General features: G+C 40.8%; 1 protein-coding gene across 1 annotated transcript in view; it reads right to left on the bottom strand.

The window, feature by feature from the left end:
- WARS1 (tryptophanyl-tRNA synthetase 1) overlaps nucleotides 1–18,835 on the bottom strand; it is a 572,087-nt gene that overhangs the window by 279,850 nt on the left and 273,402 nt on the right. The window contains exon 6 of the mRNA XM_044074563.1: nucleotides 11,666–11,848. Coding sequence (XP_043930498.1) covers nucleotides 11,666–11,848 — 183 coding nt within the window. The remainder of the gene's footprint in view (nucleotides 1–11,665; nucleotides 11,849–18,835) is intronic.

The following is an 18,835-nucleotide window of genomic DNA, read 5'->3' as shown; positions in this document are numbered from 1 at the left end:
GATGTATATACTTTCCATGCATGTTATAAGGTCGCTATTATAGAATTTATTAATGCGTTCGCTATTGTGATCTGGCTGTTATTCATTCACAGGTGCAAGCAGTGACTGGCAAGTAGAAGAAATGGCAGAGGTTGGACTAGGGGCTGATGACAGCTCTGCAGAGTCCAGTAATGCCAGCACAGAAGGTCATGTGTCATTCTACATGGGCACAGTAATAGCTGTGTCTCTCACTCCTGGATGGAGATCTACTCTGAGGTTTCATTTGCAGCCGGACATACTTACCAGCCAGTAGGTGCAATGGTAGACTGCATACCATCCCTCATGAATAAAGAATCTCCCATGGTTCACAGTCTCCTAAATATCCACGTGCCTTCAAACAGCAGCTTCTGAGGTGTGCATTTCTTTATCTGTTGGCATCCACACCACTGGTCAGCAATGTAGGGGTATTCAATGCCATTACCATTTATCCATGCAACGTTGTGAATAAATCATCAGATGTGAAGGAATATCAGCCAAACACACAACCTACTGCTGCACGCAGACTGTGAGAGTAAGCTGGTCAGTGTGCTGCTCGACATTTATTAGGATACTGCCCAGAAGCATCATGAGCTCCATGTAAACACAGACCTCGTTCATCACAACATCAGACATCAGCTGAGGTGTATGATGGCGCAAACTGCCTTAACCAGTATCGCCATCTGTACGGCTTTCCCTAGCATCATGTCTGGCCATAGTGTCACTGGTGTCTAACAATGGGGTAAGGTGCAAACAAGGGGTGGCCATAAATGTGGTCCATATGAAAGCTGTACATGGAGCTGTCAGAAGGCCTGCCACCCTTCGTCAAGTCTGGAAATGAATACCTTGCTCCAGGACTGAATCCACTAAGCAACAACCTCCATCCAGGTCCAGGTCCTAAACTGATACATCACACGTGACATAGTCCTGGTATATCATGTCGCAGGGAATAATGCTAGCTCAAAGTTACAAAGTGACATCACCTCTCTGTCACAACAGGAAATAATTTAGGAAACAATTTTTGAGGCATTTAGTGCAGCCCATGTGACATATGCCCCCACTTCCACTATGTGTGCACAGGCTGGTGTTACTGTATTATCAGTTCTCTGTGCAAATGATAATGATGATGACGATGACGACTGTGATCCCTAACACCAGCCTTCTCCTGTGAGGTCTGAGGCACAGTGGGACCAGACCACACACATTGAGCAGAACTGTCAGCATCATAAGTAGTCTGTACAACAATGTCACGTTGTGAAAATCTAGACAATAGTTATTGACCAGATTTCACTGCCTTGGCATGTGTATTGCACCTTTCACTGCTGGGGGGCATATGCATACTGTTTGTAACCCTAATGGCTCCTGATATGTGCTGGTCTACTCAGCCACTGTTACTGGGGGTGTCTGGTGAATAATATAATGCACATACATACTAGGGATGATGGCTGTGCTTCCATATGATTACATTATGCAGCATGCCTCATGCTGTTATCATTCTAATGGCCATCTCTGCCTTCAAAGACTGCCATCTTGACCTCTTCCCTTACAAGGATCTGAGGTATGTCACTGGACCCTTTTGACACTATAAGCTGTGGTTCTCCTTGACTGTCTGAGACAGACTTCTGCACTGCCTCGGAGGATATGCCTAAATCGAATTCTTTAACGGCCTCCAAGGTGGTACCTGCCAAAGAACCAGACCAAACCTCTGAACGTACCTCTAACGTCAAGGAATATATAGGCAGAAAGAGGAGCAGCATAAGAGAATTCAGGCCTAGGCTTACTGACCTTCCTCTTCAAAGTCGGCTTGGTCGAAGGACCCAAAGTACCCTCCATAACGTCCTTAGCTAGTCTTTTCAAACTTGGTTGTCTAAATAAAGACTCCAAGCCAAAGGACTGCTTCATCAGGTCTTTGGGACAAAGGCCTGACAAATAGCACAGGAACAGTGCTCGTGATTTGGGCCTAGACAAAAAAGACAAAGATCATGACTGTCCTTATATGGAATTTGCCTTCAACACCTACACTTGCCTCAACAGGGCACTGATCTGAATGCAGCAAAATGGAAACAGGTGGCAGACTGTCGTATGAATCTAGTGTTCTGAATGGTGGCAGAGAAGTTCTGAGGATTGTACATCCAGAGCATCCTTTTTATGGCCGACAAGCCATATGTGTGACATTCCACGTACTTACAGTAGCTAAAACCTGTTGTATGCTGGCCGGATGTCAGGTTACTTGGAGTGGAGGATCTCCTACACGTTAAGAATACTGCAACATTAGAACAAAAGGACATCCACAGATACAGGATCGCCACACATCCCACGGATTCATCATGCAGGCAATACGTGTATACCAGACTTTTCAGAATGTCCCTATCCACTCTGTATCTTGCTATAATTTCCTCCTCTGTCAGAATGTGGTGTTGCAAGTGTAGCTCTTCCATGCCCTACCTCTGTGAGAATGTGCAACTGGGTTGTAACTGGCAGCAAAAAAGGCAACTAAGTGCTGCTGATACAAACCTCTGCAACTTTCACAACAGCTGTTAAGATGCAACTTGCGTATTTTCATAGTACATAAAATGTGTTAACATCTACACTGATGCTTATGAATCACAGTATTTTTATTCCCGCTACATGCATTTTTTGATTTATTCATTAGACTGTGCAGAATAATTCCCACATCATCCTGCATTCATCCGCATACACTGCTTATTGCACAAGTATGCAACTGTGCATGCTATTGCAAACCTAACAAAATATGCATTTACTACTTTTAATAATTATTGGAATGTGAACAATTACAAAATGTAGTCTGTGAAGTCTGCATTCCTGCAATGCTCTTGCGTCCAGTCTCAAGAAGGCAGTACGTTCATTCCCTCTGTTTCTACATCACTGAACCAATCATTTGCAGCAATAGCTGTATTCTACTGCTGAAAGAGGTCCATTTAGCTTATCTAATGTCCAAATTAGACAGGACATTCAATGGTACAAGTCTACCTAGCCCACAACTAAATCAAGTATTGTATTAAAAATAATGCAACTTTTGAAAGCGGGTTATAAAATACATTTTCTTATTTATTTATTTTTTTATAAAATATTACTTTAACAGAATATTTGGTGTTACAGGTAACACACCTGAAGTCTTATTTTTTTGTTTAGTACAAAGAATATGGCACCAATGGGAGTGTTGGGCTACCCTTTTTTAGAGGGTAACTAATTTTGGTTAGTTCGTTTACGAAGCTTATAATTTACAACCACAGATTTATTCTGAGGCAGAAATGTATATTTTAGGTGGAATAAAAAACAGAATACTGGCAGAGTGTCAAACAAGGAATATGAAACCAGATCTTTGGCTTGTTTGGACATACATTGTGGATGCATGCATTATGTTGCAGTTTCTCCTAGTGGACTGGGCCACAGGATTACCACCTTAATTAACTTCAGAGTATTTCCATTCTGAAGCAACATGTCTCCTGTCATTTTAACTTACTCAAGATTATGAGGACATATTAAGCTGAAAATGTCCCCACATGGCCACCACTTTCAGATGAATAATGGGCCTTCCTCAAAGCTTCTGGATCCTTGTCTCAGTGAGTGATAATGGAGAACACTGGACCTTCCTAGTATTTCTCTGTACTGTTCAAAATGTTACGGCAGTGCTGTAGCTTGACAGCTGCTGTGTTAGCCTGACAGGTGTTAGTGATTGGTGAAGCAGTATCCAGGCAACTAAACACACAACATGGTCTATTAAACAGTTGCAACTTGTCTGCTTTTTAAATGCTGTTTATACGGATTCAGGTACCTCCTAAGTCCCCCACTCCACTACAGGTTCAGAATTAATAGGATCTATTAGTATTTTGAGCATCCTGTTGTTGCTCTGTGCTCCCCATCCCAAGAAACACAGATTCAAAGAAAACAACACTTTAACCAAACTATCATTAAAACTGCATACACAAACCAAAGTCTGGGTATGAGTTCTAATACTCTGTCATCAAATATTCTGAGGTTCAAATTTTAGTTGTTGTTGTTTGTCTTTCGGCTTTTTCCCAGTAAGGGGTCGCCACAGAGGAACTCCGGTCCGCTAATGATTGGCAGTAGATTTTTACAAAATGCCGAGGTGCCAGCTCGATGCCCAACCCTCAACAAAGGCATGCCCATATACGCACGCATGTCTTTCGAATGCTACTCAACTGTGGGGAGGACATGCAGACTCCACACAGAAGGCACTCCCCAAGCCAAGCCAAGAATTGAACAGGAGAACCTCTTGCTGTGAGGTAACAACGCTACTGCTGTACCACAAATTTTAGTATACACTGCATATTCTAAGATCTTGATGTTCAATGGATTTGTGTTAATTCATTTACTTATGTTATGCGGTGGACTAAAATTGCAATGTTTTTCAGAGTTGTACAACAAAATCCCATGCAACTTAAAACAATAACAAGTAAAGTTGTTAAAGGCTACGTTTGTGTGTGCATATAGTGGGGGTGGGGTTAAAGTGGGTGATAGCTCCCCTTACAGAAAAAAAAAGGGGAAAAAACCCCAGACAATTTATAACTACCCAATAAATCACGTTTTGTATTAGGGAGTTTAAAGGCAGGTGCCAATCCCATACTTGCAATGGGATTAATTATTGCCCTATCTGCCTATTTATCTACCTACTTATCTATCCACATATCGTAATTTACCTACCTACCTATAAGAGTAGAGCTAGATAGAGCAAACTTGCAAGGAAAAAATACAACTGGTTAGTGAGCAACAGTCAACTCTACCTGCTTGCATAACCACATCACTGCAATTCTGACTTAGGGCTTATGCATAGTCCAATGGTTTCCATTACTGGCTTTCTCTAACCAGTTTAGTGTACCAGTATGCAGAATTTTGGTGGCTAAACATTCTTGCTATACAGAAGACCTATCTTTTATGGACTGAAGAGGAGGGAGCGGTTGGAAGAGATGATGGCCGCAACAGGCAGTGGCTACAGTTACTAAAGGACCTGTCTTGCTCAGATTACCCTTGTTGTTGGTAGTGAAGCTTAGATTTCGGTGTTTGCTGTTTTTCCTGGTACTGCCTCTGCGGTACATAGCAGTGGCACTGTACTGCTTACAGCAGACAAAGCAGGATCTGGGAAGTAAATTTCTGGACTATTTTCATACTGTCGGGAGACAATTAATCATATGCATTTCTGTACAATGGTGGACTCATTATAGGAAAAGGCAAATTAGGTTGATTATCAGTTCAGAAAAAAATGCAAGTAGGTAAGAAAGGTTGTAATTGTGAAGCAGGACTAAATAAATAAAGATTAAGGATCTGAGTGAAATTATCTATGCAATCAAAATAAAAGGAACAAGTGCAAGTAATGTGCTAAAAAAAGTGGAAAGGAGGATCAGGAACCAAGAGGAATTTACTTTAAGAAAGGAATTAGGAAGTTTCTTTTTCCCCCCAAAGTATAAATCCATGCATTGTACAAACTGCATGTTTTACAGTGTCAGTGTTTGAAAGAGGACAATGGAACAGAGCACTACCCTATACGCAGCAACCGTCTTCAGCTCATCCTGTGGAACCATCAGGTGTCTCCAGACAAGTGACAAATTCTATATTTTTCTCTGGGTCTCCTCCCAGTGGACACTACCTGCCACACATTCTGGAGAAGGCATCCAGGGGGGCCCCTCTCAGGCAGTACCCAAACCACCAAAATTTACACTTCCCAACCCACATGACCAGTAGCTATATTCAGATCACACTTGAACTGCAGAGTTCCTTCCTCTTATGAAAAATGAGCCCAGCTACCTTGCAGCTACACCTCATTTTTGCTATATGTATCCACAATTTCATTCTTTTGGTTATTACCTAAAGCTTACGACCACTGGTATGGATGAGGTACAAACTGATAACTTTGCCTTATGATTCAGTTTTGACTTCACCACTACTATAAAGTACAAGATGTACAGTACTACTGACGCTATACCTATCGGAGAGTTAATTACTCAGTCTCCTCTAACTTCATTTGTGTGCCGCTGCTCCTCCCTTTCCTGCAGACTGCAATCCACTTTTGTGGGAGAGAATATAACTTCTGATTTGCTGTGCCGATTCTCATCCTATCTGCTTCATACCAACCAGCACACTACACCAATGCAGAGTGAAGGATCAAAGTCACCCAAAGCTAAGAGGACATCATCTAACAATAAAAAAGCAATCTTCACATCCCCAAGCTGGAACCTGACTATGCCTTGATAGTTTGTCCTTAGAAAATGTGGAAAGGAGGAGGTGACAAGACGCATTCCTGGCCCAGCCTGCACCCACCTTAAATGTATCTACTTAATGAGAATGCAGACACAACTCTGTTCTTGAATACAGTGACTGAATAACATGTAGCAGCAGTCATGGGACCCTGTAACCCTTGTTGAATTGTGCACACCACATTCCATAGTAAGCAGCCCTGTGCTTTCTCCAGATATACAAAATGCATGCAAACAGTACTGGAAAACTCCCATGACATCTCCAGTAGCTATGCAAGGACAGCTGATCTTCTGTTGTACAGCTTGTCCTTGGGGAATATAAAGGAGGAGTGAAGAAGAAGATGGATGGACGGTTCAGCAGAGAAGAAAAAGTGAAAAGATGTGCGGCGGGTAGAGGAGAAAATAGAATAACACGTGTAAGTCATCATCACTTCTTTCAGATTTTCCCGGTTAGGGGTCGCTACAGCAGAACTCCGGTGCGCTAATGATTGGCAGTAGATTTTTACGGTGCCAAGTTGCCAGCCCGACGCCCAACCTTCAACAAAGGCACGCCCATTCACACATGTCTTTCAAATACCACTCGACCGCGGGGAGGACATGCAGACTCCACACAGAAGGCGCTCTAGACGAGAATCGAACGGAAGTATCTCTTGCTTTGAGGCAACAACGCTACCGCTGCACCACCGCGGCTGAAGAAGGAAAGGGGGTAAAAACAGAATGGGGGTGAAAGTATAAGGAGGAAAGTATGTGGAGTAGAAGGGTGTATAACAATGGAATATGGGGTGCTGAGAACAGGAAGGGAAGATTATGCTGACTGGGTGAGCAGGTGGGTATAGAATTTAGAGAAGGGAAAAATAAATATATTTATCCTGGGGATGGGAGCAGTGACAGCTCGAATTTAGGAGATGTGATTTTTACTGAGGTTTTGAAGTGATGGGGATTAAGTTGACAAGATAATGGGACAGAGTTCTAGTGTTCACAGACACGGTAGGAATAGAGTTTATTACAGTGTAAATTAGTGGCTGAAGAGTCAGGAAATTTCTCTAAAGTCTGGTGTGTGTGAGGAGGAGAATGCCTTAAACATGTGCTAGTTTGCAGGGCCAGGATATAAACTAGGAGGTTCTGAAAGTAGGAAAACATCAAAATACCTTTGGAAGGTGGTTAAGTACATGCTTTAGTGAGTGGTGATTCTGGAAGAGGATATCACAGGACATGCAGTTTTAGCAGGTGGAGAACTGTAATGTGACTACACTCAAAATACTGCAGAATATGCCATCTTAAGAAACAGATGGTGGTTGTAGTGCCTCCAGAACTTTCCTAGTTGGGTGGGGAAGAGTGGGAGCCTGGTTAATGCGCCTTCACTATCTGGCCAATTAGGCACTTCAGAGCACACCTTTACCAAGGAGAGAAAGAGGAAATACATGTACAGACTTGATATAACTGTAAGAAAGAACAGAAATGAAAAAGTATGCAGAATAGATACTCAGCAGCACAGAACTTGTAAATAGATTCATTAAATAATGCAATAAACATTTCCATCATATATCAAAGATAACTACCAGTATTACAAATCCAAACCTCTCAAATGCACATATACTGGAGGTGCATACCCATTTTCAGGCATGATTGACCCTGTTCACACAATGTACCTATTTTGGAAGAGAAGTTTTATTTTCAAGCTCGATTTACAACTCCACATGATTTTCTCAATATCTCCTAACACATACACAATTCTAAAGTGTTCAGTACATAGGAAACCAGACTACATGTCCAAAATATTACTGGCACTAATAATTTAAAGAAAGAGGATCCACATACTACATCTCCCTTTTCAAAACAAAAGAAATACATGACTGAATTTGACTTTTTATTAAAGTCTGCAAATTGCAAATTCTGTGCTGTGCATTTGACAATGATTATATTTTACTCTGTGTTAATGAGTATTATCCCACAGTTCTACTAGAAGTGGAAGGAGCTCTGTGTTATTACATGTCTCGATGTTTGGCTGGTTTTACCTACTTTTCAAGAGCCTTTGTACTTATTTTCAATCTTTGCAAGTTGAAATGTATGCAACTGGCTAACTGATGTAAAGATTTAATTATGTTCCTAAACGTGAAGCATTCAGCAGGAAAAGCATTTACAATACAAACCACATTAACACCACCAATAAAACTATATGGTTGAGACTCCACATTCTCAAGTTACTACGCTTGATTAAATCGTGAATTCAGGCAAATTTGATATTCACACTGAGGTGAAAAGATACACTTACTAGTCTGACGGAGAGGGCAGCGAGGCTGCTAGGATGGAGACGTGGGAGGAAATGCCTGATGACTTACACTTACAGTCAGCACAGAGGCTTGATGATGCAAATGGAACACCAGTTGTAACCAGTTACTATGTCTGGGTGAGCGGAAGGAAGGAAGGGGCACAGCATGCAGTTAAGTGGAAAAAATATAAGAAAGTCTAAGTGTTTATGGTGGGTTAAAAGACGCAGACAAAAGGACATAAAAGGAAAGAATACAAAAAACTCCCAAGTTTTTATTTGAGTATTTCCATTAATAAATGCCCAACAAATCTTTAGAAATGGTGTAAATGACAAGCCAGAAAGGGTGCCATCTGGACATATCTGTCACCTTAAAATCCCTCAGACTACACTGATGGCTTTCTTCAGCATTTCAACCTGCAAGGGTATACTTCTTAGGTCTTCTGACAAGATTGCAGACTTTAAGCTTGTCACCAAAGGTTGCTTAGGGGGTAATTAAGGTCTTTTTACCACTCTTTCCAGTTAGGACCCAACCAGATCAACTACCGACATTCAAATTTACTTCAAAGCCCAATTTACTGAATAACCAAAAGCTACTGTCCTTTCATACAATGTAAATTGTGCGTATGGAATTCAACACAGAATAAAGGATGTGTTTTATATGCTAACCAAAGTGTCCCTACTTTATTATTTCCAGGTAATCTACTACTATGCAGTACTTAATGGAGTATGACAACAAGCACTGAATGGCCAGAGCAGTCATGGAAAAATAAAGCCAACGGAGCCCTTATCCATTTACCATGAGAAACACCTAAGACCTTTGGTGAATGAATCCACACATATTCTCAAAGACACAAAACATTTTTTTACTGGACTTATACTCCAAGGTTGTAGATCTACCGTTAGATATGTATTATAAAATGGCTACCCAGGATGTACAGTCCCTTTTTACTATGATAACTAACTCTGAAGGTGTTGAGAGTGTTATGAGATGTTTACAGGGTTGCGAAGCCTATAGTCCAGCTATGAAAGATTTATTTGGTGCCTTGTTGGAAATTGTACTGGAAAATAATATCTTTCTTTTTAATGAGGTATCTTATATTCAGAAGGATGGCGTGGCTATGGGCACTTCATATGCCAGTAGCTACACCAACCTTGTCATGCTGGACTGGGAACATAATAAGCTGTTTGTCCTAGATAGTTTCAAGAAACATGTGGTTTTCTATGCACGTTTTGTTGATGATCTTTTCCTCCTGTGGACTGGTACAGATAAAGCCCTGGATGACTTCCATAAAGAGATTAATAGTCTAACCATTTTTTTGAACTTTTCTATTGAAAGTTCGATTAGTTGCATTACTTTTTGGATGTTTTTGTTGACAGACTACCAAATGGGATGCTCAATACTGGAGTTTTTAGAAAAACGTCCTACGGGAACTCCTTGTTACATCGGGAAAGTATGCACCCCAATTACATTTATAAGAACTTGATAAGGGGACAGGCGATAAGAGCATCCAGGATGAATCCAAACTATGACAGCTTCTTACAAGAGTTGTCAAACTTAAACAATAGGCTTTTACACAGAGCATATAGGCCAGATGAGATCACTTTCCATTTTGAAGGTGTTTTGGAGCTGAGGGATGGTATTGCTAAACCATATTTCTCACAACCATATTCAGTGGAGAATGCCCCTGATATATGTCCAGAAGTCAGGAATCCACCAGTTAGATTTCCTGTCAGTCATACACAAAATATAAACAGTATAAGAAAGGTTTTGAAAAATAATTGGAATCTACCTTTAGTTGATTCACAACTCAAAGACATTGTTGGTGAGGAGCCTTATTTTAGATATAGGAACAAGTCTAACCTACATAGATTACTTTGTTACCCTCGCCTATCTACACGGCCTAATGAGTGTTTGAACAATATTGTGGGTACTGTTCCGTGTAATTGTTGTAATTTTTGTAAATTTGTAGACACCAGTTCCCAGTTTATTCACCCAGTTACCTCCTATTTTTTCAAGTTTCAACTCAGTGCTAATTGCAATACACTACTTCATTTATTTAGCCAAGTGCACTGCCTGTCAAGCATTTCACGTAGGCAAGACAGACAGACGCCTATGAGATAGGGTAAGGGAACACCTTTATCACATCCGCACACTGTCTCCACGCAGTGCACTTTCTAAACACATTATAGACAGTGATAATACACATTCATTTGTATTCTTAGTTATACAGATTAATGAACCCAATGTTAGGGGAGGGGATATATGCAATTACACTGAAATCCGGGAATTAGAATGGATTATCAGACTTAGAGCAGACCACAGACCAGGTTTGAATGACAAAATTCTGTTGAAACCTGTTTTTAAGAATAGGAGACTTACTGTGAGATAAACATACACATTTTAGAATGTTGACTTAATGTTTGATATTTGTCTTTATACACAGATGTGCACATATATATATATATATATATATATATATATATACATATATATATTGTTTATAGTTTTTTATATATATATTTTTTATATATATATAATATATATATATATTGTTTATAGTTTTTTATATATATATTTTATATATATATATATATATATATATATATATATATAGTTTTTGCATACTGAAAAGTTTGAATCAGGAATAGGAAGTGATGTCATCCCTATTTCCTTATAAAATATGACTTGATTTTATTCAGTGTTTGTTTCTTATGGTTTGAAAAAGCCCTTACAGGGTGAAAGCGCTTACCATTAAAACGGCTTGGATTTTACTTGTTTTTGCTACAGATTCAGTCATTGTTTGAAGTAGCATTTATTTTTGCTGCTTGAATAAGCCTTAGTGACTGCTGGATTTATGCTGATTTTTGCTGCCAGCCTTGGTTTGCTCCTGTACTTCTCTTTTGGATTATTTATTTATTTTATCAGTAACAGGAGCATTTGTACTGTGATAACACTTACTCATAGTATATTTTTAAAAACAGTACTATGCTAAAAATGTGCTCAGTATTTAATTCAAACAACAGGGAACTATCCCAATCGTCAATATTTTTGTTCTGTGGAAGAAAACTAACAGATAAAAAATAAGCATTTCTATGGCATGAACATGCAACTGAAAATAAAATCCATTTCACTGGTCTTGCAACTTACCCCATATAATCCAGGTCAGAAAAGATAAAAGTCTTATTCACATCAAAGCCGCAGGCAATGATATCCTTTGCATTCTCTATAGCATATCCATGACAAGCTTCTGGTGTAAGCTCCTTCCACAGATACTTTTCATCATCCGTTAGTTGAATAATCAATGGGACATCAAAGACATCTTGTAGCCACCTCAACAAACAACAAAACGTATTAATATATTGTTCCAGTATTTGGAATTCATTTTGAAGTGCATTGCTTTTAAGCAATAATGAAACTGGAATTAATTTATCAAGAACTGCCAAGCCACGGACAATATATATTATTTTACTCTCTTAAACTGAACAGGCACACAGACTAAAGACTGATTTTAATTTCCAGGATGGAATTAATCAGGAATGGAAAAAGTTATAACAGAATGGCAGGAACATGAATCTTAACAATAATGAAGAAACACACAAACAAACACATATGCATGCATACATCCACCCAGCATTATCCCTGTGGAAAAAAGTAAAATATGTAAACCACAAAACCTGTTTCTGAGGTGTAGAGAGTGATGAATATGCCCCAGATAACCTGTGTTTGACAAGAGTTAGAGGAAATGTAGAAACTGGATGTGGTGGGATGGGAACAGCAAACAGACCTACTCATCTACTGTGAGGGAAGGGCAGTGGTAAAGTTAAGTCACTAATGAAAGTTCCACTAGGAAGGCTTAAACCAACTCATCTACCGTGAGGGAAGTGCAGTGGTAAAGTCACTTCACAAATGAAAGATCCATTACGAAGGCTTGAAAGTGCAGCTCCTGCATTTGGTACTTAAAGGGCGTGAATCTCCATAGCAGTGTGCAGTACAGCACTCTAGCTGGAATCTGTGAGAGTGCAAAAGTGTGACATTTCACTGGTGTGGGCACTAGGTCCCCCTTTCCAGTCAGAAGTATGGTGCTAGAAGCATAAACAAAATATCCTAACCCCTGCTTGAGGACAGCAGTGATCTTTAAATTTTACTTATACTACCTGGTGTCCTAGATCACTGACGGTCAAGAGAAGTATGAATGAAGGGCCTAAAGGTGATGAGGCCAGACAATCAGGGGGGCAAAAACACTTTGGTATACAAGGTAGTCATTATGAACGCTAGGAAACCGAGACTCAAACATAAACCAGTGTATTTATGACAAAACTCTGTGATGTAAAAGTAAGCATGCTTAGGAGACAAATGTAACTTTTTTCAGACAACATACTAAGAATATAAAATATAAAATAAGTGGTAGGATGTTATGCGTTTCTGTAGGACATACCCCAGAAAAACCTAGCTCTAATATTTTCCTGTATGGTGCCAAGAATAAAGTAAGAAAGAAAAATAAGGGCCCATTTTAAAAGCACCAGTCTTGCCATCAAAGGACCTACAAGAAAAACAAAATATTTTAAGCACACAGAGATACATAAAATCAGACAAGGCAAGTGTATAGATTGCTAGATAACCCCACAGGACAAATGCAACAACAAACTGACTGGAATAGTGAAGTGGACATAGTGCTGAGACAATGTTATAGGAGTCAGTACATGAGAAGGGGCCAAATATGATTACAATAGCAAGCAGATACAGTAACTTAGCAAAAGACAAAAAAAGGTGACACAATCTTTTTCCTGATGTAGTAATATATCAGAAGACAGATGGAATAGTTAATATTCTACCTGACAATTTTAGTTCAAATTGTACTCTACCCACAGTTATAGCTATTCCACAGATATCACAAGCCCAGTAACACCCTTTAATTATTATAGTGCAAGTCCTGTAAGCCCTCTCAAAAGCCAAGAACACCTCATTCATGGGTCCTGATAATATACCCAGATTGTTTTATTATCATTATCAAGGTTGGTCTGTCTGAACCTCTACTTAATCTTTACTGTCAAAGCTTCTCTACTAGTTATTTTCCTGAAGCCTGGAAATAAGCCACTGTAATACCATTAAACAAAGGTGGCCCAACCTTGGACCCTGGTGACAATAACTCTATTAGTCTCACATGCCTCATGTGTAAAGTTATAGAGCCTATTATCTCACACCTCATTAATCTCAGCATTGAAAATCTCTTAACCCTGACCCCTCTTTAATTCGGCTTTGTCAAAAAAGATCCTGCATCTTCTCATTAAATTTTTTTAAAAAGTAACTGAAGCAGTGAATAGCAGTTATGCAGTATACACAGCAAATATGGACTTAGCCAAGGCCTTTGACACTGTTCCCCATACATGCAATATTAACAAACTTGTAAACCTAAATATAAGTCCTTACACTGTGCAGCGTATAGCCAACTGGCTGACTGACAAAACCTATGTGGTGAAAAAAGTTATCAATGGTGTGCCATGTGGGTCAGTGTTGGCCACTCTAACATACATGTCATTTATTTCTCAGAGCTTAATGCCAACACTCCTGGCCACTGATTATCTAAGTTGACAAAGGATTGTAAATTGGATGTTGTTATTCTAACTTCCACTGATTCAGAGGTGCTCTAACATGGGTCACACCATGTTAACAACTGGTGGAAGGACAATGGTCCCAAGTTATATGTGACAAAATGTAACATAGCTCAGTTTGATAAAAGTACAGTTTTGTACCTACCATAAATATAGATGTTCGAGTGGTTATACTGCTGCAGTCATCACACTTGGGTTATCCTGTCGTCAGGCGGTCCCGCAGTCGGCCGAATCCCAAAGTCTTGGTCCGGCGTCGGCTGTCGTCGCCTCTTCCCTGACGTCAGTGCGACAGGGGTATAAAAGAGACAGCCGACGCCATTTTCTTCAGTTTTTCTTGCCCCAGATGTCAGGTGCCCCTAAGTAGGAAGGCAATACAATAGCTATGCAACAATACCTTAGTAGATAAGCAATAGAACTATCTGTTAGCAAATACACCATATAGACATAAATCCAAACGATTGAAGTACATGGAGTTGTAACTAACACCCTAGTATGTAGAAGAGATGGAGGGAGGGTAACCAGGACTGCAGCAGTATAACCACTCGAACATCTACATTTATGGTAGGTACAAAACTGTACTATGTTCATCGTGCTATACTGCTGCAGTCATCACACTTGGGTAGAATCCCAAAGCTATGGAAGGGTGGCTGGTACTAAACTGGGTTAGGTGATGCTAGGATGCCCTGCAGAACTGCAGTGGCAAAACCAACCCTGGTTTTTGAGTATAATGGAAGGTTGTAGTGCTTGGTAAAGGTGTGCACTGAACTCCAAGTAGCTGCCTCCAGAATGTCTTTGGTTGGAACCCCTCTGAGAAAGGCTGCTGAGGTTGCAGTAGCCCTGGTAGAATGGGATCTAATACTGACAGGCACTGCCTTCCCATGGTGCGAGTAGCAAAAGTGGATACAATGTGCTATCCATTTGGAGATGGTCTGTTTTGAAATAGCCTTTCCTTGTGAACCTGCAGCATATGATACAAAGAGTTGGTCAGTTTTTCTGAAGATCTTTGTCTTATCTAAATAGTAACGTAGCTGTCTGTGAATGTCCAAAGAGTGAAGGAGCGTTTCTCCTTTATTCTGTGGGTTAGGATAAAAGGTGGGTAAATGAATGGTCTGATTCAAAGCCACACTGGATACTACCTTGGGTATGAAGGTAGGGTTAGTTCATAAAGAGATTCTGTCCTGATGGAAAATGATGAAAGGTTCCACTGCCATAAGTGCTTGTAGTTCTGAGACCCGGTGTGCTGAGGTAATAGACAGTAACAAGGCTGTTTTCCAAGACAAGTATTGTAGTTCTGCTGAGAATGCTGGTTCGAAAGGAGGTACTGTTAACTTTTCTAAAATGAAGTTCAGGTCCCAAGTTGGTGTTGGTGGTTTTCTGGGGGGGTCTTATATTCTTAGCTCCTCTGAGAAACTGTCTAAGTAAAGGATGTGAGAAAATTGGGGGATCTGTATTATATTGAGCTGAAATGGCTGAAGCATGGATCTTAATGGAGGAGAAGGAAAGGCCTTTGTGTAACATCTCAGTTAGGTATTGCAGTATGTGAGGAATGTTTGGAATCCAAGGATTTTGACCTTTAGCCTGGTGCCATGCACAAAATCTTTTCCATTTGTCTGAGTAAGTCTTCCTGGTGCTGGGCCTCCTGGCCTCTGTAATTACATTCAGGACGTCCTTTGAGAGAAGTGTTGCTTGATAATTTAAGGAATTTTCCATGCAGCTAAATTTAAAGTTCTGAGCTGTCTGTGACGGGTTTGATAGTTTTTCTGAGTCAGCAGTAGTGGGAATTGAGGCTAGATCCATGGTGGGCTGTGAGTCGGTTCCTTAGCAATGGGTACCAGTGCTGGCGTGGCCAGTCCGGAGCAATGAGGATCATTTGTGGTCTGTCTGATCTGACCCTCAGTAATACCTTGGTCAATAGAGGTAGTGGAGGGAAGGCATAGACTGTCAGTGTTGTCCAACTGAATGATAGAGCGTCCACTTTCCAGGCTAGGGAGTGATAAGTCCTTGTGTAGAATTTTTGTAAATGGTAATTGTTGGGGGATGCAAATACATCTATGTCTGGACATCCCCATCTTTGAGTTATCATTGAAAATACTTGTGGGTGTAGTCTCCACTTGTGGGGGTCTGCCATGTTTCTGCTTAACTCGTCTGCCAATATGTTTTCATTTCCTGGCAGGAATTGTGCTTGTAGTTGTACATGGTAGGTCAAAGCTGTGTTCCATAAGGTCATAGCCTGTCTGCATAAAGGGTAGGAGTGTGTTCCTCCCTGTTTGTTTATGTACCACATAACTGTGGTGTTGTCTGTCCTTATTAGAAGTTGTCTTGGATGCAAGAGATCCTTGAAGGCTGTCAGGGCATTTTGCACAGCTAGCATCTCCTTTTGGTTGATGTGAAGATGCATTTGTTTTGCAGACCATTTGCCCTGTATGCACTGTCCTGCCATGTGCGCTCCCCAGGCGTAGTCTGAAGAATCTGTTGTCATGGTTTGGTTTGCTGGAGGTAAGACGAAAGGAAGACCCTTGTTTGTTTGACATGCTTGAGCCCACCATAGGAACTCCTTTTGAAGGCAGGGAATGATAGGTATATTTGTTTCAAGGCTGTGCCTGTGTTGAGACCATACACTTTTCAGGTACCATTGTAATTTTCTCATATGCAGCTTTGCATATGGGATTAGTTGAATGCATGATGCCATGAGCCCCAATGCCTGCAGGATTTTCCTTGCAGTGAGCCGGGTAAAAGTTGCTATCTTTTTGAAGTATTGAGTCAATTGCTTTTGTTTGTCTGGCGTGAGGTAAGCCATCTGGGCCGTTGTATTTAAGCTGGCACCCAGGAATATTATTTGTTGCGAGGGTATTAGTTTTGACTTCTTTTTGTTTACTGTGTACCCTAGGCAACTGAGCAGCTGTGTTACAAAAGCCAGATGCTGTAATAGAATGTCCTTGCTGTCCGCTTGGATCAGGCAGTCATCCAGATATGGGTAAATTTGTATTCCTCGTTGTCTGCAATATGCAATTACTGATGCCAGGCATTTCGTAAATACTCTGGGCACAGTAGATGAGCCAAAGGGCAGCGCAGAGAATTGATAATGTGTTGTACCTGCCAAAAATCTGAGGTATCTTCTGCAATCTTGTCTGATTGATAGGGACATACAGGTATGCCTCTTTGAGGTCCAACGTTACCAGCCAAGACTCCTTGCCCAGCATGGGAAGGAGCTGCTGTAGAGTGAGCATTTTGAATTTGGGTATCTCCAGGTATGTGTTCAGAATTGAGAGGTCTAAGATGGGCCTCCAGGCTTTGTCCTTTCTTGGGACTAGAAACAGTCTTGAGTGAAAACCTTGTCCTTGCTCTTTTGTAGGTACCTTTTGAATTGCTTTCATATCCATGAGAGCTGAAATTTGCGTTTGAGCCTCTGCCCATTGGTTTGGAGGCAGATTTGGCATGCCTCTCATCCGAGGTAAAGTGTGGAAAGTAAATCTGTAGCCTCGGGTAATAATGTCCAGAATCCATTTGTCCTTTGTTATGATGCGCCAATTTTGTGGAAATAGAGCCAGTTTCCCTCCCAAAGGTGCTGCCAGGGCAATTTTGCTTGGCAGGCGAAGAGGGAAGTCATTGTGTTTGTTTCCTGAAAGGTTGAGATCTTTCGTCTCCACCTCTTTGAGTTGCTGTATGCCATTGTCTAGGCCTGAAAGAACCTTGTGGCTGGCCTCTGCCCCTTGGGCGCCTGTACCTACCTCTTTGGGGTCTGTCTGATGCAGGAAAGGACCAGTTTTTTGATGGCCAGTTTCTGCTGAAACGAGGAGGTTGTACCTGTAAAAAATCTTTTAACTGTTTGCATAGATTTTGCCTTTTCTTCAAAACTTCCTCTGCTTTGACACCAAATAACACATTTTTCTGCAATGGGGCGTCTAATAACTTTGCTTTGACATGTTCTGGTAAGGCTTGTTCTTTAAGCCAAGCATGCCTACGTATGACAGACCCTGTGACAGCTGCTCTACATGAGGCTTCCAATGAATCAAAACCACTCTGTAAGGTATGTTTTCCCACTTGTTCTGCTGCATGCAGCAAATCCTGTATCTCTTTCAAATCTAGTTGATCTGTCTGAGGGATCAGCTTCTGCTTTAACTGTGTAATCAAATACTGTTGGTATTTTAGCATGTGGAATTGGCAGTTTAATGCCCTCATGGCCAAAGTGACAGAAGTATACACTTTCTTTCCCCATCTTTCTAATGCTCTGGAATCTCTTTCAGAAGGGAATGGATTCTTAGCAGTAGAGGCCTTAACCCCTTTGGGACCCTGGGAAATGGTCTTGGGGTCTGCATTAGGGCTTTTGTATAGAAACTTATGAGTATCAGGAACTCGGTAGTATCTGTCTGGTTTAGCTGGAGGTAAGGAATCTGGGTTTAAACTGGATTCAAAGAAAACATCATCCAAAATGTCTAAAACTGGAGGAATTGCCAGGGGTCTATGATGTGGAAGAAGAAGAAACTCACAGAGTCTTTTCTTGGAGTCAGAGTAATCTTGGCCTTCCCAGTGGAAGTGTTCCCTCATGGTGTGTAAAGCTTCCCCAAAAGAGTAGTCTTCAGGGGGGGAGACAGAGGGAATGGACTCTTCGGCATATGAATCTTCATAAGGAGGGAAGGAGTAATCCTGGTCGTCCGAGTTGCCTGAGGAAATGGATGCTTGGTAAGAGGAAGGATAATCTTCCTCCAGT

Source organism: Protopterus annectens, chromosome 6.part0 (genome assembly GCF_019279795.1).
Source record: "Protopterus annectens isolate FY-2018-M chromosome 6.part0, PAN1.0, whole genome shotgun sequence".
Lineage (NCBI taxonomy): Eukaryota > Metazoa > Chordata > Ceratodontiformes > Protopteridae > Protopterus > Protopterus annectens.
The sequence above is the reverse complement of the archived record's forward strand: the minus strand, read 5'-3'. Positions and strand labels throughout refer to the sequence as shown.